General features: G+C 54.1%; 5 protein-coding genes across 5 annotated transcripts; 1 reads left to right on the forward strand and 4 right to left on the reverse strand.

Moving 5' to 3' along the window:
* Positions 1-66: 66 nt before the first annotated feature.
* On the forward strand, positions 67-12,084 carry P168DRAFT_275300 (uncharacterized protein; the record flags this gene model as incomplete). The annotated part of the gene is made up of 3 exons (XM_024835489.1): positions 67-4,285; positions 4,349-6,518; positions 6,579-12,084. The coding sequence occupies 3 exons, from the start codon at positions 67-69 to the stop codon at positions 12,082-12,084; spliced, it is 11,895 nt and encodes a 3,964-aa protein (XP_024689406.1).
* A 440-nt stretch (positions 12,085-12,524) lies between these two features.
* On the reverse strand, positions 12,525-14,554 carry P168DRAFT_293216 (Zn(II)2Cys6 transcription factor domain-containing protein). The gene has a single exon (XM_024837763.1). The coding sequence runs from the start codon at positions 14,321-14,323 to the stop codon at positions 12,755-12,757; it is 1,569 nt and encodes a 522-aa protein (XP_024689407.1). The 5' UTR covers positions 14,324-14,554; the 3' UTR covers positions 12,525-12,754.
* Positions 14,555-16,716: 2,162 nt separating this feature from the next.
* On the reverse strand, positions 16,717-18,000 carry P168DRAFT_330124 (putative ubiquitin conjugating enzyme (UbcK)). Its single transcript, XM_024841544.1, has 3 exons — positions 17,604-18,000; positions 17,210-17,542; positions 16,717-17,152 (listed from the first exon to the last, which is right to left on the reverse strand). The coding sequence occupies exons 1-3, from the start codon at positions 17,708-17,710 to the stop codon at positions 17,047-17,049; spliced, it is 546 nt and encodes a 181-aa protein (XP_024689408.1). The 5' UTR covers positions 17,711-18,000; the 3' UTR covers positions 16,717-17,046.
* A 196-nt stretch (positions 18,001-18,196) lies between these two features.
* P168DRAFT_275307 (NupC/NupG family nucleoside CNT transporter) lies at positions 18,197-20,541 on the reverse strand. Its single transcript, XM_024835490.1, has 3 exons — positions 20,032-20,541; positions 18,709-19,960; positions 18,197-18,653 (listed from the first exon to the last, which is right to left on the reverse strand). Exons 1-3 carry the CDS (start codon positions 20,289-20,291, stop codon positions 18,372-18,374), a joined length of 1,794 nt encoding a protein of 597 aa, XP_024689409.1. The 5' UTR covers positions 20,292-20,541; the 3' UTR covers positions 18,197-18,371.
* Positions 20,542-22,281: 1,740 nt separating this feature from the next.
* On the reverse strand, positions 22,282-24,624 carry sidI (putative long-chain-fatty-acid-CoA ligase; the record flags this gene model as incomplete). The annotated part of the gene is made up of 5 exons (XM_024839093.1): positions 23,979-24,624; positions 23,595-23,910; positions 23,140-23,516; positions 22,440-23,041; positions 22,282-22,329 (listed from the first exon to the last, which is right to left on the reverse strand). The coding sequence occupies exons 1-5, from the start codon at positions 24,391-24,393 to the stop codon at positions 22,282-22,284; spliced, it is 1,758 nt and encodes a 585-aa protein (XP_024689410.1). The 5' UTR covers positions 24,394-24,624.
* Between the last annotated feature and the right edge of the window lie 1,023 nt (positions 24,625-25,647).

Below are 25,647 nucleotides of genomic sequence, written 5' to 3' on the forward strand. Positions count from 1 at the left end.
TGTCTAGGATGAGAGAATGTCAACGAGAACAAATCAACCCGCAAAGCTCGCTCAGGGATCGATAACATGTCTACTGAGCCCATCGCAGTCATTGGCAGTGGCTGCCGATTTCCCGGACAGGCGGATTCACCCGCCAAACTCTGGGAATTACTATCAAAGCCCCGAGACGTCTTGCGCGGGATTCCCGCGGATCGCTACAATGCAGATGGATTCTATCATCCAGACGGATTGCATCATGGCACTAGCAACGTTCGACATGCTTATACGTTGACGGAGGATGTACGGAAGTTCGACGCCAGCTTCTTCCAGATCAGCGCCAACGAAGCGGCGGCTATCGATCCCCAACAGAGGCTCCTGCTTGAGGTTGTTTACGAAGCTCTAGAAGCCGGCGGTTTGCCGGTAGAGAGCCTCAAGGGGTCGAATACCGCTATCATTGTGGGACAGATGTGCGCTGACTACAACGACATTCTTACGCGCGATATGGATACACTTCCGACTTACTTTGCAACTGGAACCTCCCGTGCGATATTGGCAAATCGAGTCTCGTATGCGTTTGACTGGCATGGCCCTTCCTGGACGATAGATACCGCATGTTCATCCAGTTTGGTCGCCGTTCACCAAGCAATCCAGGCTCTCCGGGCTGGCGAGTCTTCCGTTGCCGTGGCTGCTGGTTCGAATCTTCTTCTTGGACCTGAGCCGTACATTGCCGAAAGCAACCTGAAAATGCTCTCACCCGACGGTCGATCCCGCATGTGGGATGATAGTGCGAATGGTTACGCCCGTGGTGACGGTGTCGCTGCGATCGTTATGAAGAAGCTATCAACGGCACTGGAGGATGGCGACAATATTGAATGTGTGATAAGAGCCACAGGTGTCAACCAGGATGGGCGGACGAAGGGTATCACCATGCCTAGCAGCGAGTCTCAAGCTGAATTGATTCGCAAAACATACGAAACCGGTGGCTTGGATATCGTCAAAGACCGGCCGCAATTCTTCGAAGCCCACGGCACGGGCACCAAAGCAGGAGATCCGCAAGAGGCGAGGGCTATTTTCAATGCCTTCTTTGGACCGGGAGCAGACGCGGACGAACATGCCAGTCTGAAAGTTGGCTCCATTAAGACGATTATCGGACACACGGAGGGTACTGCCGGTTTGGCCGGTTTCTTGAAAGCTTCCTTGGCACTTCAACATGCTCAGATTCCTCCCAACATGCATTTCCACACCCTGAACCCCGAGATTGAGCCGTATTGGACGCGCCTGCGTATTCCGACTGAGCTGCAACAGTGGCCAGCCCACTCAGGCCTAATTCGTCGAGCCAGCGTCAACAGTTTCGGGTTCGGTGGCACGAACGCGCACGCAGTCTTAGAGAGCTATTCAAATATTCAGCAGCAGCGTCTCAAACACACCGACTCTGTCATAATGCCATTTGTCTTCTCCGCACAGACTGAATCGGCTCTGGCCGACGTGATGGAAAGGTTTGCCAATCATCTTCAACAGCACCCCGATACCAATCTCGCCGACCTTGCGTGGACACTGTACCTGCGTCGGAGCTTGTGGCCAATCCGAGCTGGCTGTTCTGGGATCAATGCCACGGATTTGGCTAATAACCTCCATATCAGCGCGGATAAGATTCGGACTGGCAGTCAGTCCCCTGTCATGAAGCCTCTCAGTATCGGCCAAGCGCAGCCACGTGTGCTAGGCGTCTTTACCGGACAAGGAGCTCAGTGGCCCGCGATGGGGCGCGAACTTATCAGAAACTCCCTTTGGCTAGAGCGTCGCGTGGACGAGTTGGAAGACGCTTTATCCCGTCTACCCGAGGAGGATCGTCCGACGTGGTCGCTGAAAGAGGAAATGCTATCTCCTGCGGCCAAGGTTGGAGAAGCGCGTCTATCCCAGCCGTTGTGCACTGCAGTCCAGATTCTTCTTGTGGACTGCTTGAAAGCAGCCGGGATTGAGTTCTCCGCAGTTGTCGGTCACTCGTCTGGCGAGATCGGAGCAGCATATGCCGCCGGGTGTATCTCGGGCGAGGCGGCCATGTGGATCGCGTACTATCGCGGACTGCACACGGCCCAGGCAGGTGGCCGACAGGGAGAGCCGGGAGGTATGCTTGCCGTCGGAACATCTATGGAAGACGCCCAAGAGCTGTGCGAGTTACCCACCTTTGCCGGCAGACTGACGATCGCTGCTAGCAACTCCGCGGCGAGCGTGACAATGTCGGGCGATGTGGATGCTATCAAACACGCACAACTTGTCTTCCAGGATGAGAAAAAGTTCGCGCGCTCGTTGATTGTCGACAAAGCCTATCACTCTCACCATATGCGCCCTTGTGCGGGTCCTTATGGGAGCTCCTTGGAGGCCTTGGGGATCCAGGTGAAGGAGCCTCGCTGCTCTTGGTATTCGAGTGTGTATGACGGCGATCTGATAACCTGCTCTCAAGGCCTCAATGGACAATATTGGGTCGAGAACATGTGCCGACCGGTGTTGTTCTCACAGGCACTCACCAAGGCAGTCCAACAGTCCGATGATTCTTATCATCTGGTTCTCGAGGTGGGTCCGCATCCAGCGCTGAAGGGACCTGCAACTACGACTATCCAGGACGCCCTCAAACGGGAGCTCCCCTATACAGGGTTGCTGCAGCGCAATTCCCATGATACAAGAGCGTTTGCCGATGCCATGACTTTTATATGGGGTCGGTTTGGACGTGATGTATTGAAGCTTCCCACTCTGCAAGCGGCCTTTTCGGACAACGATGAAGGATACCAGCTCGTACGGTATCTGCCGTCCTACCCCTGGGACCATAGTCGACCTTTCTGGCATGAATCCCGCGTTATACATGATGAGCTTTTTCGCGACTCTTTCCCACATCCCCTGCTGGGCAATCGTCAAACAAGCAACCCGGATCATGTTGAATGGCGGAATATCCTATCCGTCAAAGAGATCCCTTGGCTACAGGGACACTCCTTGCAGGGGCAAACCATTTTTCCGGCCTCGGGGTACATTTCAATGGCAGTTGAAGCAGGTAGGTCCGTTGCTGGGCCCGAGCATAGCATATCCCTGATAGAGGTTCTTGACCTCATCATCGAGCGGCCCATCACATTCGACGAGGGTGATGCTGGCGCAGATGTTGTCGTGACACTCGCAAACATCACACGTGAATCACAAGAAGGCTCTGGACTCTTGACCGCCACGTTCAACTGCCATATCACTGCTGGTCGGGGATCCAAGTCTCTCATCATGGCAGCGCATGGCCGCGTCTGTGTCACACTGGACACTCCTCACGACGAGACCCTCCCTTCTGCACGCCAAGTGTTTGAGGATGTTATCCAGGTGGACAAGGAAAGGTTCTATGACGGGTTGAAAGAGCTCGGCTATGAGTACACTGGGCCCTTCAGAGCACTAGATAACTTGGCACGATACCTCAATCTCAGCACCGGTGTTGTTTATCAGCCTACATCTGACTCCGAAAGTCTTGGTGACGTGCTTGTTCACCCTGCAATGTTGGACGCCTCTTTCCAGTCGGTGTTTCTGGCATACAGCTGGCCGGGAGATGGCCGTCTTTCGTCGCTGCACGTACCGACCAGCATCAAAAAGGTGCAGGTAAATCCGGCATTGTGTGCAACCTCCGTGAAGAAGCTTTACTTCCACACCGAGTCTGAGGAAGGCTCGAAGGCTTCCATAAATGGAGATATCGCGTTGTCGCGCACAGCTAATGAGCCTGCCGCTATTCGAGTCGAGCAGATCACTGTCGTTCCAGTCGTCCCACCTACGCCTGCGGACGACAGAGCACTCTTCGCGAGTGAAATCTGGGAGAATTCTGACCTTAATGACCCGGCCCTTGTCTCTTCGCCACCCTCAGTTGAGGAGGAGAAGAAGGGAAGGGAGATCATTGCAGCCGCAAACAAGTATCTTGTCGACCTCTGTAGCCTCGATGAGCCCACGGATAAATATTCTCTTGGTATCGCCAGGATCAAGAGCCACCTGCATGTACTTGCTAAGTCACAGGAGGAGGGCTCTACCTCAATCGAGGGAGCAGACTCCGGTGCTGAACAATCCAATTGGTCCGACTCTGGGGATATCGATCTAACTATCTTGAGTGACATTGTCAACTCCCTATCCCAGGGTGTCCCAGAAAATACAACTAGCCATGTGCAGAGACTCTGGGGAACCGATATTCTTTCCCAATACTTTCGACAAGGTTTGGGGGTGACTAGCTCCAACAGTCTGTTGGGCCGGTTGCTTCGTCGTTTATCTCATCGCTATCCGGCAATGAATGTTGTTGAACTCAGTGAGTCTATCACTGGCCTGAGGGTGAAGCACGACCCCGGATAGGAAGCTAACTCCCAGTCAGATGCGAGCAACCTAAGCTTGACAGAATCACTCTTGCGAGACATCAACCCAGGCTTTTCATCTTATACCCTCGCCACGCCTAAGTCTCGCATGGAGGTCTTCAACGAGATCGCGCCCTCTAATGCACGGATGAGCATCTCAGCGATAGAGTTCAATAGGGAACTTGAGGAGCAGGGATTCGCAGCCAATCAGTCCGACCTGATTATAGCCACTTTGGTACTTAGCGATGTCCCCGTTGATGATATGCTAAAGACCGCTAGGCGCTTGGTCCGCCCTGGGGGCTATCTTTTCTTGCAGGTCGTGGGAGAAATGGCACGCTTTGATATCCTGGGTGATAACGCGGAGACGATGCCGCTAACAGTTCCGGAATGGCATCGTCAGCTTCGACAACAAGGGTTCGCTGGCATAGACGCACTTTACTCATCCTCTGCTGGTCAGCCATTGAGTGTCATTGTCAGTCAGGCAACAAATGAGAGAGTCGCGCTCTTGCGCCAACCGCTCCTCAGCACTTCATCCGACTTGGGCCACTCAGAAGTCGTTCTAATTGGAGGTACGAAGATGTCCACACTCAGACTGATTGAGGATCTGTCTGTCCATTTATCTTCCAAGTTCTCCCGAATTACGAGACGCGACTCCTTGGATGACTTGGCCGACAACCCAATCAATGCTCTCAGCACAATCGTCTGTCTCAGCGATTTGGATAGTCCCACATTCAAGAATCTGCAAGACGATGCATGGAACACGCTGAAGACGCTTTTCGACCAATCGCAGAATATCCTCTGGCTACTCCGAGGGGCGCGTAGCAGCGAACCATACTGTAACGCTACTGTCGGCTTTGGGCGGACTGCGAGGCTGGAAATGCCGCATGTGAACCTCCAATTGTTGGATATAGGGAATGATATCGAGGCAGCCGACGCGCGAGTTATCGCAGAGCATGCTTTGCGTCTCTGTCTCTTTAGTGAGGTGGGGCAGGATCCGGCCAGTGCTTCGTCTGTGCTCTGGTCGAACGAGCCTGAGCTTCTGATAAAAGATGGCAAGGTATTGATTCCTCGTGTTATTCCACACAAGGCCCAGAACGATCGGTATAACACATCAAGACGGCTGGTGACCCAGTCTGTCAACCCTTCCGAGACTGCAGTCTGCCTGCGAAGAACCTCGGACGAGATTACTATTCATCTGGACCACTTGCCGCAGTTGTCGCCAGCGGACAATATGATACTGGTCAACGTTATTTATTCCGCCGCGCAACCACTCACTCTAGCGTCTGGCGAGACTTGGTACATCGTCTTTGGCCGCTGCAACGTTTCGAACAGGACGCTATTTACGCTGGCTCCTAGACTAGCCAGTCAGATCGCTGTGGAGAAAGGACTTTGCATTGTCCATGGAGATAAGGACCAGCAGGTCATCCCCGCTGACCTCGTCCTTACTGAGTATTTGACAAAGCGTCTGCTCATCCAAAGCAGCCTGCAGAACGCTGTTCCCCAGAGCAGCGTCATCGCTTTCGACACCGATCCCAGTTCTCGAATCATTCTCTCCAGCCTTGCTCAAGCTCATGGATATAACATGGTCTGGGCCACGCACGCCAAGACGAGTAATCCAGACGACGCCGTTCTTCATCGCAGAGCCAATGATCGAGAGTTGAAGGCAGCAATCCCTACCCGACCATCAGTCGTTCTCGATTTCTCGCAATCGCCCCGATATGACTCTGCGGCCCGTCGTCTCTCGGCCATGTATGATTGCCGGCTGATTGAGGTGCACCAATTGCGAAGCGCAGGATCCTTTACTCTTCCCCACAACAACGGCGTGGCAGCACTCCAGCAAGCGTACGAGCAGTTCCACATCGACAAGGCTGGTGATGCTTCTTCATCCTCCGGGCATCTTCTTAATCTCGCGGCGTTGCCGCCGACCATCGATTCTCCTTATGTCCTTATCGACTGGCAGGCACGATCTGTCGTGGCCCAACTGGAACCCGCTGAAGCACAGCCTTTGTTCCACGCTGACCGGACTTATATGCTCGTAGGTCTTACCGGTGGATTGGGACTGTCGCTATGTGAGTGGATGGTCCGACTGGGAGCTCGACACCTAGTCATCACCAGTCGGAAGCCCAAGGTGGATGAGAAGTGGATACAATCCCTGCGTCGCGAGGGAGCAGTGGTCACGGTAATTGCCAGGTAAGTGATCATCCCACTCCCAAAAACCATGCCAGAGCGGCATTAACAACCAGGATCTAGCGACATCACGGACCGCCAATCTATACAGACACTATACGAGCAGCTGAAGGAGACAGGCCCACCTATCGCCGGCGTGGTCAACGGAGCCATGGTTCTTCGGGACTCCTCGATCTACGACATGGATGCCGAGAAGATGCGCGCGGTGCTGCGCCCCAAGATCGACGGCAGCCGATACCTCGATTCCATCTTCACAGCGCGCCACCCTCTCGACTTCTTCATCATGCTATCATCTCTAACGGGTGCCTGCGGCAATAGTGGGCAAGCCAACTACACAACGGCCAACATGTTCATGGCCGGGCTTGCAGCGCAACGCAAAGAGCGGGGCCTGGCTGGCTCAGTAATCGATATCGGGGCCATGATGGGTGTGGGCGTGCTGGTGCGTGACCGTAGCTACGCCCTGCAGGTACAACTGCGCGACTACGGCTATCTGTGGATGTCTGAGTACGACTTCCACCAGAGCTTCGCCGAAGCCATTCTGGCCGGCCGGCCGGACAACGCGCTGGAGAACCCGCAGGTATTGGCGGGCATCCGGCTCTGTCGCCGGGATCAGTTGAATACCGTGCAGTGGGCGCAGAATCCTCGCTTCTCCCACTGTATCCTGCCGACCGAGTCGGTCTCATCTTCTGCCCAGGGACAGGCGCAGTCAATGGTTCCCCTTACGACGCGTGTGGCTGAGGCGGCTGACGAGACTGAGATTCGACAGATTGTGGAGGATGCCTTCTTGAGTAAACTTGTCATGACTCTGTCTTTGCCGGATCTCGAGGATGTGCAGGCCCGCGCCAGATTGCTCAGTCAGGGTGTGGATGAGCTCGGGGTTGACTCCCTTGTCGCGGTAGACATTCGGTCGTGGTGGCTGCGTGAGCTGCGGGTGGATATGCCTGTGCTGAAGATTATGGGAGGCACTTCAATCACCGATTTGATCGCTTACGCGGTCAAGCAGCTCCAGCCTACAGCCATTGAGGCGAGTGCTACTGAACTACCCGAGAAGGCCTTGGAGCTGGTTGACGAAGCTTCGAAGCAGGTCGAGGAAACTCCCAAGCAAATAGAAGAGGAGACTGCATCTATGAACTCCACTGAGCGCTCGGACGCCGAAATGATATCTACTCCTTTGGACGGGTCGATTCTGTCCATGGCCACCAGCGAGCCATACACCACCAAGACTGACCTACCGCCTGTCATGCAACGTGAGCCCATGTCGTACGGGCAACGTCGATTCTGGTTCTTGTCCAAGTACCTCGAAGACAGGACGACGTTCAACATCACCTGCTTGATCCGACTCACCGGAGCTCCTTCTACGGACGCCTTGGCACGAGCCGTCGACGCACTCGGCGACAGACATACCGCCTTGCGGACTTGCTTCTTCGAGGGAGAGGAAGGCGAAACGTGGCAAGGCATTCTGCCCGAATCCACGTTGAAATTGGAGATGGGCTCCGTCCGGAACTATGATGAGGCCGTTGAACAATTCCATCTCATGCACGCGCACGTATACAACCTCACCATGGGTGAAGTTATGCGCATCATGTTCTTGTCGGGTCCCTCTCAGACCCACTATATCCTCATAGGATACCACCACATTAACATGGATGGGATTAGTCTGCAGGTAGTCCTGAAAGATCTCGAAGCGGTCTACAGCGGAAGGGCTTTGGGGTCCGAACCACTTCAATATCACCAATTCTCAACCTGGCAGTACCAACAGGTAGAGAGCAACACCTCTCGATCAGATATCGAGTACTGGCGCAATGAACTGCGCGATATGCCGGATTGCCTCCCCATCTTATCTGTCTCTACACGGTCCACACGCCAACCAATGCTGCGATATGCGCATCATCGCGTGGACTTCAAGGTCCCGCGGTCTCTCGGGGCGAAGATCAAACAAGTCGCACGCAAACATCGGGCGACCTCTTTCCATTTCTATCTGTCCGTATTCAAGGCGTTGCTGTACCGTTTCTCAGAGAGTCACAACCTTGTTATCGGAGTGGCAGACGGCAACAGAAACCATCTCAGTGGCGCACCCGACAGTGTGGGTTTCTACTTGAACCTTCTACCAATCTGTTTGCGCGCAGATGGCCACAGTCGATTCGCGAAGACCCTTGAAGAGGCACGTACCCAAGCGCATTCGGCCCTGGCGCATTCCCAAGTCCCCATCGACGTGCTATACAATGAGCTGCGGATCACCCGATCATCTTCATACACTCCTTTATTCCAGGCTTTTGTGAACTATCGACAAGGTGCGGAGGAAAGTCTGCCCTTTGGGGACTGCCGCCTCGAAGGCGATAAATATGAAATCGGGAAGACGGGGTTCGACATCAGCTTGGATGTGATCGAGAACGCGCAGTCTGATGCTACGATCATGCTTGTAACGCAGAGTTATTTGTACTCGGCGGAGCAGACTGAGGTCCTGGCGGCCAGCTTCAAGCAGCTGCTGAACGCCTTCAGCCAGGATGCCGAAACACCGCTAGATGAAGCGCAGCTGTACGCGGCCGAGGATGTTGATAAAGCCGTGGTGCTGTCACAGGGCCCGAAATATGCGCTGCAGTGGAAAGGCACCCTGGTTGACCGAGTTGACGAAATGGTTGCTCGCTTCCCCGAACGGCCCGCGCTCGAGGACGGTTCGCGATCTTTGACATACGCGAAGATGTCTGCCCATGTGCACGCCATCGCTGCACTCCTGTTGAAGCACGGTGCAGTCCCCGGTTGGAAAGTGGCTGTGTTCCAACAGCCTACCATCGACTGGGTCTGTTGCATGTTGGCAGTCGCCCTGATAGGAGCGGTATATGTCCCGTTTGACCCAAAGCTTTCACTCCCCCGACTCCAGCGAATCGCCCAAAGCTGCAAGCCGGAGGTCGTTCTTTTCCACTCAGCTACCGCCAAGAATGTGCCTGAGCTGCTAGCAGGGCAGCCCGACGTGATCTCCATTGACGTCGGTGGGGCGCAGATGAGGAACCAAACTACGGTCGCGAATCAATCAAAGCCAGATTCGGCCATGTTCATCCTGTACACAAGTGGCTCCACAGGCCAACCCAAGGGAGTCATCCTCTCTCATTCGGCAATTGCCCATAAGATCGAAACATCAAGCCAGATGTTCGCGCTCGGACCAGAGGTGGCAATGCTTCAGCAGAGTGCGCTCACGTTCGACATGTCCGTTGCGCAGGCCTTCATGGCCCTATGCAATGGTGGGCGCCTGTTCCTACTCCAAAGGGAATACCGTAGCGACCCAGCCGCGATCCTCGATCGGATCCTAAAACATGGACTGACTCATACCATGGCAACACCCTCGGAGTACGAGAGCTGGCTGCAACTCGCCAACTCCCAGCCCCAGCAAGCGTCCGCCCTTGCTACGTCCAAATGGCAAGTTCTCTTTTCGGGTGGTGAAAAGATCAGCGACAGCCTCAAGCGCGAGCTCCGGACGCTAAACAAGCACGATTTGCACTTGCAGAACGTGTACGGGCCGACAGAGGTGAGTATTTTCTCGCACTCGTTCGAGGTCGACTACCGTTCACTTTCCAATGACCCCGTGCCTTTGGGCCCTGTCAATATGAATTACTCGGCTTTTGCGGTGGATCGAAATCTAAAGCCGGTGCCGGTAGGGGTGCCGGGCGAAATCCTCATCACCGGTCCCGGAATTGCGCTCGGATACCTGAATAACGAGGACCTGACCCGTGAGAGATTCGTTCGGTTCACGCTTCCGCGATCCAGGTCCGTGGGCGTCAGGGACAGTGATGTGCAAGGGTATCGCACCGGTGATCGCGGCAGGTTGCGACCAGACGGTATGTTGGATTTCGAAGGCCGGATCGGCGGAGATACGGAGATCAAGCTCCGAGGCCTGCGCATGGACCTGAACGATATCGAACACGTATTACTTGAGGCGGGGCAAGGACGACTGACGACGGCCATCGTCACGGTTCGAGGAGACACTGACGCGCAGTACCTCTTAGCGCATGTGGTGTTTCATCGCGAACAGCAACAGCAGTTGAGCTCGGAGGAGCAACGAGCGTTCGTCGATGCTCTCACGCCGCGCTTGCCTTTGCCCCAGTACATGTGGCCGGCAGCGGTTATCATTGCCGACTCGTTGCCCGTCAACTCACATGGCAAGGTAGACCGACGAGCGATCGAGGCCCTACCCTATCATGCCACTATCCCGATCGACACCTCCGACACTGAACCCAGTCTCACTGAAGAAGAGGAGCATCTCCGGATACTGTGGAGACAGGTCCTCCCCACTGAAGTAGCCCAGCTGCATCAAATCGGCCCCAAGTCAGACTTCTTCCACGTGGGGGGTAACTCAATACTCCTCGTTAAACTTCAGCAATCCATCGTTCAAGCCTTTGGTCGAAAGATCGCGTTGGTCGAGTTATTCGAGCGGGCAACTCTAGCCCAGATGGCCGCGTACATCACCAGTCCCAATGCCAGCGACGAAACCCGGGGCAGGATCGACTGGGCCAAAGAAATCGCCCTCGACGCAGACCCCACGGAAGCTCAATTCCCACAGCCTAAACCACGCCGCAATCCCCAAGCCCAAACCATCATCCTCACAGGTGCAACCGGATTCCTCGGCCAAGTCCTCCTCCAACAACTCCTCGCCGACCCGACCATAAAAATGATCCACTGTATCGCTGTCCGAACCCCATCCCGCCTGCTAGCCAGCATCTCCCCAGACTCCGTGTCCCGGGTGATGATCCACCCAGGCGACCTCGGCCTCCCTCTCTGCGGCCTCGACGCCGAAACCAGCGACCACATCTTTGCCTCAGCAGACACGATCATCCACAACGGCGCAGACGTGCACTTCCTGAAAACTTACCCAACCATGCACGCCGTCAACGTCGCCTCCACAAAGTGGCTAGCGCACCAGGCCCGCACTCACCACCTAGCCCTGCACTTCGTCTCGACAGCCAGCGTGATCCAATTCGCCCCGTCGTCAGAAACCAGCCGAGGATTCCCCGCTACCTCCGTGGCAGCCTTCCTACCACCAACCACCGAGGGTAGCGGAGGCTACGCAGCCAGCAAGTGGGTGAGCGAGATGTACCTCGAGCAGGCAAGTCAGCAGTGGGGCGTAGACGTGCACATCCACCGGCCGACGGCCATCACGGGCGCTGGGACACCAGAGCAAGACATTTTCCCCAACGTGGTGCGCTTCTCGCGGGAGATGAGAGCAGTTCCTGTATTGCGTAGCCTTCTAGCGGGCTGGCTTGATTTCGTGGATGTGGAGAACGTCGCTCGGCGGATCCTCGCGTCGGTGTCTAGCGACCACGACCGGGACGAACACGCAACGCAGGCGGATGGAAACCTGGCCAAGTTCCACCATCACGCAGGGGACGTGGTGGTGCCCGTGGAAGGGTTCCACGATCATTTGGCGAAAGAGACTGGGGAGGAGATTCGGACACTGGAGCTCGCAGACTGGGTTCAGCAGGCGGTGCAGGCGGGGATGAGTCCCATGGTTGGAGAGTATCTCAACTTGTTGGCAGCGCAGCAGGAGGCGATTTTCTTGCCCTTGGTGTTGCTTTCTTGATGATTTTGTTACTTTGTTTTCTGTTTGATTGTCGAAGATGTTGGTTTTCCGCTTGGTTTTGTGTTTAGATATGTCTCGGAGTTGAATTCCCTAGATTACTTGGTTGTTGCCTTACCTCCTAATTGTTTTGTATTAGCAGACCGCTTGGTAGTTCCATCGGGAGCCACATCTACATTCTCGGTCACGACCAGATCGTTGTTCCACGTACGTACAAGTGATAGACAGCTTCATTTTTCAAACAAACAAAACCCTACTAGGTGAATGTTACAGGCCAATATCCCCCATTGAAATTGTGTATTCTGCCCCGCTACACCGCCATCGTCGCCTGCTTGTTTGCCATTATGAAGGCTGATTGCCATTATCGAGGCCTCGCTGCGCGTAGTCCGGTCCTCTTTGAATCTTCCTATATATAAGTACTGCTTGAATTTCGGCCTCAACTGTCCTGGAATCAGAAAACTTCATATCATCAATTTGACGTCTAAATCGGCCATTTCCCATAGAAGTCTACCAGAATTTGCCGTCTCTATGACAAGCCCGAACAATAACAACGGCATCGTGACCACGTAATTCTAAGTAATGAGGGGATTACGACATAGATGTTATAGATAAGTAACATAGGAATGTTCGTCTCAGCCTGAATTGAAGATCTTCTCATCCTCCACTACCATCCTCACAAACAGGTATCGTTAATACACTTGCGGATCTTCCTGACGAGCATCCGCAACGGCGCCAAGCGCGCCGCACGGCCCCCGGCGGAATCCGTCCAGTCCGGCGTGGCCGGACCGCGGCCACTGCGCGCCTCCTGCTGCGCGAGGGCCTCCAGAACGGACATGTAGGTCCCCGGAGCGGACAGGACGTGCCCCGCGCCTGTCAGCAGGATCTCGACGCCGCGGTCGATGCGCTCCAGCAGATCGCAGCTCAGCTGTAGCAGCATGGTGATCTGCAGGACGCCGTCGAGTTTCAGCGTCGACCCGTCCAGCTGCACGTTGGAGAAGGGCGCGGAGCCCGAGAAGTTGTCCAGGACGGCGAGCGGGCCCGTCAGATCGCCGGCTGGGGTGTAGCGCGCGACTAGGGCGCGGACGGACGCGTACAGGTCGGTGAGGACGCTGCGGTGCAGACGGATGAGCAGCACGTGGCAGGTTGTGATGGTGAGGCAGATGGGGAATTGGGTCTGGCAAGCGGGGGGGAGGGTCGGTTGTAGTCGTCGGCGTCGCTTGTCGGGGGGTTGGCTGTTGTTGCTGCTGCGGTTCTCGTGGCCGCCTCGGGACCAGGCGCGATGGCGTCCTGTGCTGGAGGAGTTGGGCGGCGCGGCTGTTGAGGAACTGTCGACGGTTGGGAGGGTGAACCAGGATGACGTGTCCTGGGCTGGGGCTGAGTCTGGGCGATAGTTGTTTCCATGATACTCCTCGTCGTCGGAATCTCGGGACCAGTCGGTGGCAGCACGATCTGGAGTTGGCATGCTGCAGACGGACTCGCGGTAGGACGAGACGAAGGATTGGATGATTTCGAGGAAGGTCTGGGAGCAGCGCATCATCTGGTGCGTGAGGTGGTCACTCTGGGTGTCTGTCACGTCCGGCAAGCGCGCGCCCAGCCGTTCCGTGTCGGGCGTGGAGCCATTGGTGCAGGTGTCGCTGCGGTCGGTCACTTGACTTTCGATCCGATATACGTATTCCAGAAGCGTGCTGTGAAGCTTCCACAAGCGCGCGATATTCTGCTCCTGGGGGTTGACCGCTGTAAAGTCGGTCGGGCCGGGGGCGTCGGACTGCGAGCCCATGCCCAGATCGGCGAACGTCGACGGGTCGAAGACATTGATATTTGGAAAGTCAAGATCGTAGCCCATATCTCCCTGGTCGAAGCCCAGGTCTGGGAGTTCATTGGTCGCATCCATTCCGGCGATGACCAGGTCGGGCAATCGGTGCGTGGCGGTACAAGAGGGTGGCGTCGACGAGTCAGCCCCCCGGCCGTTGGATCGCGTTTCATCGGAGGTCTTGCTGGATTTGTGGCGGTACCGGGGCTTGGGATTCAGGGAGCGCGGTCGACCCATGGGCATGGGAGCGCTGGTGACACAGGTCAGATGGCTGCGAGCGCAGCGATCGCACGCGATCGACGTATCCGTCTGGTGGGTCGTGCGATCACAACGGAGCTTCTGACTGCGACAGCGGTCACAGGCGTGACGTCGGAATGGCCTCACATTCCGATTTCCGGTATCCGATTCAGCCTGTGGGGTAAGAGGGTCCATTTCTGATGCCGAACAGCTTGATCAACTTGAGATTTATCGGATGAGCTGACAGACTGGACCTGAAGTGAACGGACGGACTGCGGGTGAAATCAGCAATGGCAAGGAGATGGCACAATTTCGTGACAACAGGCTCTTGCAGCATAGAGTGAGGAGGGGAGGCATGGTAAATCAAGTAACATCACCCCGCCGGACCGGATCACTGTGGCGCAAAACCCAATGGGAATAATACCCTAGGAAGGCAGCCAGCCAGCCAGCCAAGTAATTAATCAGGGATCTAGATCCATGCACACAAAGAAGTACGGGGTTACATGATGTTGTAATATAAGCTCGTGTATAAGAGGGTACCCGCAAAGCTCCGACGGATCTCGATATCTTTGTAGCCAAGTAGTATCCTTTGTAATAGTCATGAGCCTCTACCAGCATGTCAGGCCCTGCTTAGACCCTGATACCTGGTCGAAACAAGATACGAGAGCACGTGATTGGTGGGATTCTCTCTCCAGGCGACGCTGGGCAGGGGGACTCGGTAGTCAGACTAATACGAACCTACCAATCCCATCAGCATGAACCCAGTGCAGATACGAAGTCTAGCAGCTACTAGTGCCTCAAGATTCACGCATTATAGCTTTGATCAACCTGCAATCCTTAAGGGTAGAGTGGCAGGACTTCCCCCCCGAACCCCCGGCCCGGACCGCCCCAATCCGGAGCGGGGGTCAGACTTCAAACCCCGTTTGGGGGCTAGGGCTAGGGTCAGGATCCGCGAAGGTCTGGCAGAACTTATCTAGATTACAGACTCTAAATTATCTTAAATCAGGAATCTGCTCGATTGAAAAATTTTCAATATTAGAGTCTCATTCGGTGCGGTTCAGTGCGGTTCAGGGCGGGTTCAGGGCAGGTAGGATGCAGCTTGTTGCGGATTCAGTCCCTGAATCTCGCCCCCGAACTGACACGGGTTCTTATGGTTTAGTGCGGGTTTTAAGCTATGATCGGAGAATAGGCAGGTTTCTATCTAAATAGACTAGTTGGGTCTAAGATTTAGGCCTCAAACAGACTAATCTACCTGTAAACCAGCGTACTAGGCTGATCTATATGTATTTATATATTTGATGCTATAGGATAGCAGAATACTACGTTAATACCTAATCTGAAAGGACCAAATCAAGCTAATTCTAGTTGAATTTCTAGCAGCGGATTCTACCCTCGCCGTGAGGATTTTGCGGTGCGGTTATGCCACTATGATTATCGACTTCATTCCTACCCCATGGAGTAGCCAAGAGAGTACATGGTAGGAAGATATTTGTAGCAAAGAAGACCACTCGGCTACAAAAGATATCTAGACACTTCTGAGCTCGGTGGATCTTCTTCCATGGCCAATTTTATATTGCGACATCCTGCTAAAGGCGCCAAGATCCCCTGAGACTGTCTTAGCCTGCTGGCCACCGAGTCCAGACTCGTATACAAAAGAGAAGATAGTCTTATATTAAAGTCGTGAAGAAGTAGTCTGATACTAGTCTATATTACATCTTGTTATTATTCTATTCTTATGCTACTAGAGATCCTTTTGGGGTACTGTCAGTCCCTTGGAGTCAGCAAGTCCCCATGTAGTATAGAGAGTATAGATAATAAGGATCTCCTTCAGGAGTAGCGGCCACGCTTGTTTTGACTAATGTAACAGGAGATATGTAGCGACAGGTATTTGCATGGTTGTAGTAGGATGTAATACAAACTAGATCAGCGCTGGATAGCGTAACCAGATCTGTTCACGAAAGCACCGCAACAGTGGATGTCATTATGAGAGGGAGCTGATTTAGTATAGAGAGAGTGTATTACACAGCTGTAATCTGCATGAATAAGATCAAGGTAGATGAGATTAATTCCCAGGAGCAAAGCATAATAATCATAACCTGCTATGGCAAAGGAGATGGTGAAATGCAAGACATAACCGAGTAGTCTAATAGTAGAAACGTCTCAAGACAGTTAAAGACATACGAGCTACCAAGTCTAATAGCAGAAACACCTCATGCTAGCTGTCGCCTTGAAGAACGCGAAAAGAGCGTTGGGCGATCGCCATGATCCGAGAGAGAGAGAGGGATCTTCTTCACAGACCACGCACGCACCAACATGCCAAGCGGCAACAAGCGCTGTCCCCGATTAGGCGCGCTGTACCGGATGCGTAATTCACTGTCACTGCAGAATACGGCGTAGAGTAGTGTACTCTACAGAAAATACATATTGGATGTACATTCAAGATGGAATTAATGTGACTCGTCATGCGCGTCATGACTACGCAGGGATCGCCGCATGTTCGATGCAGGCCTATGCAGGACGAGTCATGGATACGGCTAATAGACGATATAGACTGACTACTGACGATCGCAGGAGATCCAAATCATCATGTCAATTCCAATACAAATATAATGATAATGAATCAAACTGACGTGAACACAAAGTTCAATTACTGGAAGACGTAACGAAGACTACCCAGAAAGCAGGGCACCAACGAGAACCATTCCTAGCAGACAGAAACTAATAGAAAAAACACACCAACTCCCGGAACCCGAAGTGTCCGTAATGCATCGAGCCGCATTCACAGCCCGACAAGAAACAAGTCGCAACGGATCCTGCTCATGCAATGCCCCAAAAACGTCAAAGTGAAAAGTGAAATCGGTCTGTCCAGAACGCCACGGCCGGATGAAACAAAACCAAGCCAACCCAACCCCATGCGATTATTCGATCTCCTCGATGTCCCGGTGTCGGGATAGGACCAGACGCTTGAATTCCTCCTTGTCGGTGTCCCAGAGTTCGGCGGCTTGGGCGTTGAGGGGGCTTGCGCTGCACGGGAAGTTAGTGAGGCGATCAACGGTGGAGACAGTGTGAGAGAAGGCATACTTGTTGGGTTCACCCAGCAGACTCTGCAAGCTCAGGAGAACACTCTGCACATTATACACAGCACTCCACTTCTCGCCCAGGATATCCAGACAGATGCGGCCGGAGAAGTCAAAGTTGGGGTGGTAGATGGGGGTCTTGAAGAGGACGGTGGGCGGAGCGTAGGGGTAGTTGTTGGGAAAGGTAAACGACAGCTTGAAGGTGAGGCCCTCGTAGGGAGTTTCCGTGGGACCGGTGATGGTCGCCGTCCAGGAAAGCAGGTTGCCGTCGGCGTCGGGGAAGGCGGACGTGCCGGGGGAGGGGGACAGCATGAGCTGCATCAACTCGGCTTGGAGACTGCAGTAGTAGTACGTCAGTAGATGCTAGCATATGAACGAAAGAAAGAAAGAAGACGAACCGCTTCGTAACGCTCTGGGTATCATTTTTCTGAGCGCCCGAGCTCAGCTTCGAGGACTCCCGGGCCTCCGGGGCAGCGTTCTGAGTATCCTCCATGGCGTAGTCCATTCCGACGAAGCGAGAGAAGAGGAGAGAAGGTAAAAGGATGGTTCGTTGGAGAAACTAGGACTAGGAAAGAAAAGAGGGGAATGTCGAGGTCGCAGCAGGGTTGTTGGTGCTGGAATGACGGTTGCCGGATGCAGGCAAGATTGGCTGGACCCACAGTCACGAACTCCAGGCGATCGAAATCAGACGAGCGAGAGGACCACAAGAGGGAGGAATGTCCGGTGGAAGAGAGAAGCTGAGGAGAGTATAGTATAGAATTTAGGAGAGTAGATGGGCGATCGTGGATTGTCAAGAGACCAGAGACAAGAGGAGAAAGAGTTGAAAGGGCGAAATGAATCGAGCTGGTCTTTGTTTACCGCCGAGAACCCCGGCAACGAACCAATATCGGTTGGACCCCGCCCACTCCACCTGACTTGCTCATCGGACAGTGTCAAGCATCTGTCGTGATCAATTACTGGAGTCATGATATTTATAATTTATTAAAATAATACAAGGAGAATTGTCGGTCATGTTCCATTATTGAGGGTTCGTGGTAAATACGCCTCGTAACACAGTCCGCCAACTGCCGGGATATATATCAACAGAGATGCCTCGAATATTGCTATATAAAAAGTGGAGAGGAAAAATCAAAGAAAACAACACAGTCGGATAATAATAAACAAGATCAACCCTCTGTAAAATACTGCTTTTCGTTCGTAATCAACATCCCTGCAATCGCCGCACTGGTAAAGGTACTGATCGCGCCCGTCAGCATCGCACTCACGGCCACCCGGGAGACATCGCCCGATCGACCGGGTGCCAGCTGTCCCAGCACACCGATCTGCTGTCCGATCGAGCCGATGTTGGCAAACCCGCAAATCGCATAGGTGGCGATCAAGCGGGAGCGGTCCGACAGGTCCTGGAATTCCTCGCCTGTCTGCAAATTATCGTAGGCGACGAACTCATTCTGGGGGGAGAATTAGTATTGGCTCGGTGGGTTATGGAGAAGGAGAAGGACGTACCATGACCAGCTTGGTGCCGAGGAGCTTGCCGACCTTGAGGAGATCACCGTTTCGGGACACACCGAGGAGGAAGGCGATCGGGTAGCAGAGATAACCCAGGATGAGCTGGAGGGTGAGCTCGGGGTCGCGGATGTTCAGGTAGTGGCCCCACCAGGTCAGCAGGCCGTTGACCAGGCCGACCAGGGAGATGATGCAGAGCAGCGTGGTGCCGATCATGCCGGCGATCTTGATGCCCATCCAGGCGCCGTTGGCGAAGGCATGCAGGGCGTTGACGGCCCGCTCGCTCTCGTCTTCGGGGACGACGACGCGGCCGGCGGTCAGGGTTTCCTCCTCCTCGGGCCACCGCAGCTTGGACATCGCCAGCGAGGCGGGGATACTCATCACGCAGGACGAGACCAGTGCCTGCGGGTTGATCCCCATGCCGATGTACACGACCAGGACGGAGCCCGCGATGGTGGCGAACCCGGAGCACATGACCTGGTGGATCTCGGCCAGCGTCAGGTAGGGCACGAAGGGCTTGACCAGCATGGCGGACTCGCCCTGTCCGATGAAGGGCGAGGCGGCCGCGACGACGGCCTCGGCGCCGGACACGCGCATCGACCAGAAGAAGAAGACGGCGAATTTGCCGACGGCCCACTGCAGCACACCGGAGTAGTAGAGCAGCTGGACGAGGGAGACGAAGAACACGATGGCGGGGATGACGTTGATGAGGAACCAGGCGGCATGCTTTTGCGCGAACCCCGGTTCCAACAAGAAGTCGACGCCCTCGGAGGCGAAATGGAGCAGCTCGCGGGCCAGGAAGGAGATGAAGTTGAAGATGTCGTACCCGGCCTTGGTGCGCAGCACGAACAGGGCGATGATGAACTGCACCAGCATGCCCACGATGACGGTGTGCCAGTTGATGCGCTTGCGGTTCCGCGAGGTGGCCCACAGCACGAAGATGAAGACCGCCAGGCCGAACAGGCTCACCGCGCGGTTTGCCCGGGTGTTGTCGTCCGATTCTTCGGTGACGAAGGAGCCCAAGAGGATGACGCCAATGGTCAACAGGGCGGCGCTCGGGACGCGGAACTTCTCCGGAATGATGCCGACGATCCGCGAGGCTGTCTGATTCCACACCCAGTACACGGGACGGGTGAGCGTCGCGATGGGGAGATAGAAGAAGATCATGCGCAGGGTGATGGCCAGATATATGAGGAAGGGGATCAACCAGCCCAGGTCATAGCGATGGAGGATGAGGCCCGTGATCCACCACCTGGAGAGAGTCAGTCGAAGTCAACGATTTACAGAACCCTTTCGACAACTAGAAAGCGAGGATGATCCTACCCGGTAAACAGCAACCAGATGACGGCGTATACTACATGTCGGGTGTGCTTGAAAAATCGGTGACGGTGCCAGGACCGCGACGACACCTCACCGGCTTCCTCCACCTCCCTGTCGCTCTTATTGCGCCCATTGCTGTCCACGGAGCTCGCTTCCTGGATGGGATGTTTCTCAGACGGGGTTCGTTCCAGGTCTGTCCCATCTGGCGCGTCGCGCGAGGGCGCAATGGCCGGGGTGGAATGATCTGGCTCTTCGGTGGCCATGGTGGAATCAGAACAACCAGACTGTCAACTGTTCGATTAGACCGTCATTGGCGAGGCTCGAATTTGACTGTTAGAGCAGATGAAGTCGCGGGTCAAGATGATCGACAGATGGATGGGAGAGAGAAAGAGGAAGATCAGGACTGCAGGGAGGAAGAAGGGGAGACGAAGGAAAAGGTAAAAAAATAAAATTAAGAATAAACTCCAACAACCCAACAGAAAAGATAACCAGAGGACAGGGAAGAGACGGTGAATGGACTAAATTAAGGGCTTGAAGTCGGACAGAACAGAGTCCAGATAAGGTCGTGGATTATCCGTGCGGGGAGAAAGTCTATACAGCCAGTCGAGATAGTCGAATGTTTAATATCAACACAGCTGCCACGATGCTAGGGTTACAACGAGGGGACTTATTTCTGGCATTTATTCGATATTGGATCGATCTTTTGATTGATTTGATTGGGTCTGGCTTATGATTTTTGATCGATTGTACGGAGTACTTATTACCATTGATCGTATACTCCATCCCATCGAATGATCATTGTCGGCAGCACTGACCACACAACACACCAAATCAAGGAAATGGCCCCATCCAGAATGCTGAAATGCTCAAACTCTGGGGTAAGAATGCCATCCACCATGGACGGAGTTCAGCAATCGATACCACCTTGATCCAACCGAGTGTCCAGATTGCATATTTCCCCCTTGCAACTGGATAACCCCCCCCCGGTCGATCTCAGCCAACGAGACGCGACTGGCCACGGTCCGCTGATCAGCCGCCAATCTGGTGGCAGAAAAGGGACCAGGGGGTGGAGTCTTAGCGATGCAACTCTGTTATCGAGTCTCGACTTATCACCGGAGGGGAAATTTGCCATCGGGCCAGGATTGTGGAAGGAGGGTCCTGTTCCGCCGGATTTCCTGCAGCCACCGTATTATCGGAAGCGAGAGAGAGGATGAGGCACTCGCCATGTGGACGCGAAACCACTCATCGCACATCCTGATCGCAGCTTGTGTCCTGTTGGAGCCCTAGAGGACATGGGTACTAGCTGACTGTCACACCAGCCAGGCTACCCATGCCCGACCGAGACTAACCAGCCATCCCTGGAGGAAGATAACCCATGTCGGTGGCGGTTTGATACCGGCGGTGTTAAGGTCCGGAGGACGCCGTCTGACCCTGATTCTTTGTGTGGATGTGTGTGAATGCAGTGATTCGAGAAGTACGATATTGAGGCGCGATGATAAGCGACGCCCCGATCGCATGGACCAGTGAATCCACGTTATGGTTGACGGAGGGATTCGTTGAATTTATCAGGACGATAGCAGTCGAGTACGCAAGAGGCTGCCAAGAACGGCTGGAGGGGACGATGTTACCTGAATTCCTCGGTTGGTTAGACTTTGGTGAGGGTTTTGGAGCTATTCTCTCCGTATCAGACCCCGCATATCCAACTGCCGTGATTACCCGAATCTACTTCTGGCTTCTGACTACGGAACATTGGGTTCATCCAGAATTAATTCTGCTGTATCATGTCTCATCCACGTGTTTCTGCTGTCTTAGTGATTTTCCCTTGCTTATATAGTATTCCTTGATTAGGATCAATATATCATCTCTCCATATTGTCATGGTAGTTGTCTACGCGTAGCAGTATATAAAGCATTCGAACACCCGGTATGATACTTTCTTGCGTCCTAATACATGAGATATCTACATGTTCTTTTTCCATTGAAAAGTCTACAGAAGATCCCATATATCTTCTAGCATTGATATGCAATTTCTACTATATCATATGTAGAATCCGCAATCCCGATCAACAAAACATATCATACATCAGCAGATTTCTTGAAGCATTTATATAGAGATTTGCTTTTACAATGGAGTGATTTATCCTGGCTTCTATAATCCGTGTTTCATGATATGATAACTCCATACATGGATAATGACCAAGAGGGCTGTTTGCGGAGAAACATTGATGAAAAGCACCAAATACCAAATCAACATTCAGATCAAACTCAGTATACTGATATCCAACAAAGCATAAACACTAGACTACCAAATCAACACCGTAACCAGAAATCAAAACATCATATCTGACAGACAAGCTGTCCTCGCGCCTCTAACACCCTCACAGCAATATCCCTCAGCTCCCCCTTCCTCACCTTCCCACTCCCCGTAACAGGCACATCCTCCTCCACGCCCTCCTCCCCAAAATAAAAGAAATGCACAGGCGCCTTATGCCTCCCCAGTGTCATCCTCGTCCACTCGCGCAGCTCCTCCTCCCCAGGCCTCGCCCTCCCCCGCCCCAGCAACACAAACGCCCCGACAACCTCCCCATACCGCCCATCCGGCACGCCCACAACAGCAGCCCTTACCACAGCCGCATGCTCCCCCAACCGCTCCTCAATCTCCAACGGATAGATATTCTCCCCGCCGCGAATAATAATATCCTTGAAGCGGCCCGTGATCGTGCAATGCCCGTCGGCCGTGAATCGCGCCTCGTCGCCCGTCTTCATCCACCGCGAGCCCTGCGCGTCTGTCACGAACGCCTCCGCCGTCTTGGCCTCGCTCTTCCAGTACCCTTTGCTCAGCTGGTAGCCTGCGATGCAGAGCTCGCCGCGTTGGCCGACGGGGACGATGGAGCCGGCGCGGTCGATGATCTTGGCTCGCGCGTGCGGCATCACCCGGCCTACTGTTTCCAAGCGTGTGGGTATCGTGTCTGTTGTGAGGGCGTTGAAGCACGTGGGGGATGCTTCCGTGAGGCCTGTTATCGTTAGTCGACCCATTCACCTGGATATGTCTCCATCGAGCGAGTATGAAAATGGAATTTAGAAGAAAAGGGGAAGAGAGAGAAATAAATACCATAACTACTCGTAAACTCCGACATATTCAACTCCCCCAGCAATCTCTCCATCAACGGCCTTGGCACCGGCGCGCCCGCAATGATCCCCGTGCGCAGCATCGACACGAACCCCTCCGGCTTGGGGAGGGCGAGAATTGACTCGAACATGGTGGGCACGCCGTGAAGGGCGGTGCACGCCTCGTCGGAGATGGCGCGCAGGACAGCGGACGCGTCGAAGGTCTCTGCGGGAAAGACGATCTTGGCTCCGTGCGTGAGCACAGCGAGCAGGCCGAGCACGAGCCCGAAGCAGTGGAAGAGGGGAGGCGGGCAGCAGAGGATGTCGAGGGATGTGAACGCCATGCGGTCGCCGATGAAGCGGGCGTTGTTGACTAGGTTGCTGGTTCTGTTAGCGATGGGTGGAGAGGAGGAGGTAGGAGGAAAGTATGGTGTGGTTATTTGTTATGGGAAGACAAACTGGTGAGTGAGCATGGCGGCCTTGGGAGACCCGGTTGATCCGCTCGTGTACTGCAGGTTGCAGACGTCGTCGGGGCTGAGTTCGCTCTCGCGGAGGACGAGCGCGTCTGTGGGCAGGTGTTCGCCGCGCTGAAGAACCTGGCTGTACCGAGTGAAGGTCGGGTAGTCTCTGCTGTTGGTATCATTGTCGCGGAGCAGGACGACCTCCTCGAGGGCCTGAGATGCAGTGGTGTCTTTTGGACGGGGGCCGAGGTGAGTTAGGGCTTCGTGGAGAGAATGACGGCCGATGTGGGGCGTGAGGAAGAGAAGTCGGCATTCTGGCACAACCAGCGTCAGCGTACGAGCATAGACCAGCGTGACATAATAAAGGCGAGAAGCAACATACCGGAATGGTCCAACGCATAGTACAACTCCAACGGGGTATACGTATTGTTCAGCACGACGAGGATGGCTCCCACGCGGGCAGCGGCAAAGAAGACAGCGACGTACTCCTCGCAGTTGCCCGCCATGATGCCGATGCGGTCTCCCTTGGATATTCCCATGGCCAGCAGGCCCCTCGCCAGACGATTGGCCTGCTCATCGAGTTGAGCATAGGTCCACCGGACACCCGACCAGGGGAACACCACGCACTCGAGACTGCCGTACTGGGTTCGCTGCCGCTCTAGCAACTGGCCAAGGGTGGTATTCCAGAGAGGCTGGTCGGTTGGACCTTGCACGATAGAAAGCTGAGTAGGAGCGGAAACTGGCTGAAGGTGCGCGAGCGTCTGCTGCAGACGCTCCTGGACACTGATTTGCGTCATGTCTGGCTGCCTCGAGTATGGTGGGAGTTTGCTTTCTCCTCTGTGTATGGTTTCGAGACAACAGGACTAGAGGCGGATTTACTCCAGATATGCTCTGCATCTAAGCGTCTGACCATGATGTGATGTCCTCTGCCGGGGCATCCGAGCCAAGTGTCTTGTATCTCTGACTAGAGCACTTCCAACACCTCCCATGGATCGCGAGTCTATAGAGAGGATATGGATCTTCGTTTCCGCGTGTATCGCTGGTATGTTTTGTGGTAACTTACCATAGGTATTGGTATTTTAAACGAAAGTTTCTTGTAAGAAACACTGTAAGATTGATAAAGCGGTCCAAGCGGATCAGATAATGAGGGTGGATACTTTTTTCTCTTTTTATTTATCAATCTTTTCTTGAAGTCAACTGCTCTTTGAGACAAATCCGCCACCGACCCAGACTATTCCAAGGATAGAAATTTCAACACTGCTGATCGTAGGCGGAACATTCCGCCGGTCGTATCCCTCCCATCTACTCGGCGAATTGGCAGGTGGAGTTGTGCGTGGAGCCTCATTCCCATTTGCAGAGAAGCCGCTGCCTGGTTGTATTAATGCACGCCTGGCAGGTGGAGTGTGGGCCGGAACAACGTGGAATCACGAGGAGGGATATATGGGGCTGGAAGGTGGAAGGTTCCGAGGCAGATGGTCTTGTAGTCTCACGATGCTACCGGAGATACTAGCTGTCTTTGCCTGCCGCTAGTCATGTCCAGCCGAGGAGAGAAGATAGGCCGGGGATCGCAGTATCTGCAATTGAAACCCAATCTCCTGGCAAACTATAGTCTATTAGCAAAGAGTAGTTTGATTGAATCTGCTTACATCCTGGTCCGGTGCCGTAGCTGGAGCGTCCTACAAGGCTTCAACATTAAATTGATAGGCACCATGCATTCCTATCCAAGGTCGTAATATATGAGCGAGTAGTCGGTGAAGGAGTATGACGGGCTGGGTATGCTCCGCCAGCATTCTGATGGTCTGTCTGGTATCGCCCGGATGTTTCCTCGACCGGGGTTGCGTGTGACCGGTATCAGTCACGGCCATGGTCTAACCCCTGAGGTGCTTGTCTTACCCTCACGTAATGTGATCAGAAGGATATGAGGGAAAAGTTCGCTTAATTCAAAAAGGGCAAGCCTTACTCCGCTCTAGTGGATACGTTGACCACCAGGTTCTGGATCCATGCCTGGTAGTTCGAATGGCTTCGTCTGGTAATTTATCAGATCAAAAAAA

This window comes from Aspergillus campestris (genome assembly GCF_002847485.1).
Source record: "Aspergillus campestris IBT 28561 chromosome Unknown P168scaffold_13, whole genome shotgun sequence".
NCBI classification, from domain to species: Eukaryota; Fungi; Ascomycota; class Eurotiomycetes; order Eurotiales; family Aspergillaceae; genus Aspergillus; species Aspergillus campestris.

Excerpts from the sequence above, each read along its gene's own strand:
- P168DRAFT_293216 (XM_024837763.1), bottom strand. The coding sequence starts at position 14,323 with ATGGACCCTCTTACCCCACAGGCTGAATCGGATACCGGAAATCGGAAT.
- P168DRAFT_330124 (XM_024841544.1), bottom strand. The coding sequence starts at position 17,710 with ATGGACTACGCCATGGAGGATACTCAGAACGCTGCCCCGGAGGCCCGG. Across the intron at positions 17,543-17,603 it reads ACCCAGAGCGTTACGAAGCG|TCTCCAAGCCGAGTTGATGC; the intron begins GTTCGTCTTCTT and ends CTACTACTGCAG. Across the intron at positions 17,153-17,209 it reads CTGCTGGGTGAACCCAACAA|CGCAAGCCCCCTCAACGCCC; the intron begins GTATGCCTTCTC and ends CTTCCCGTGCAG.
- P168DRAFT_275307 (XM_024835490.1), bottom strand. The coding sequence starts at position 20,291 with ATGGCCACCGAAGAGCCAGATCATTCCACCCCGGCCATTGCGCCCTCG. Across the intron at positions 19,961-20,031 it reads ATCTGGTTGCTGTTTACCGG|GTGGTGGATCACGGGCCTCA; the intron begins GTAGGATCATCC and ends GACTCTCTCCAG. Across the intron at positions 18,654-18,708 it reads TCGGCACCAAGCTGGTCATG|AATGAGTTCGTCGCCTACGA; the intron begins GTACGTCCTTCT and ends TTCTCCCCCCAG.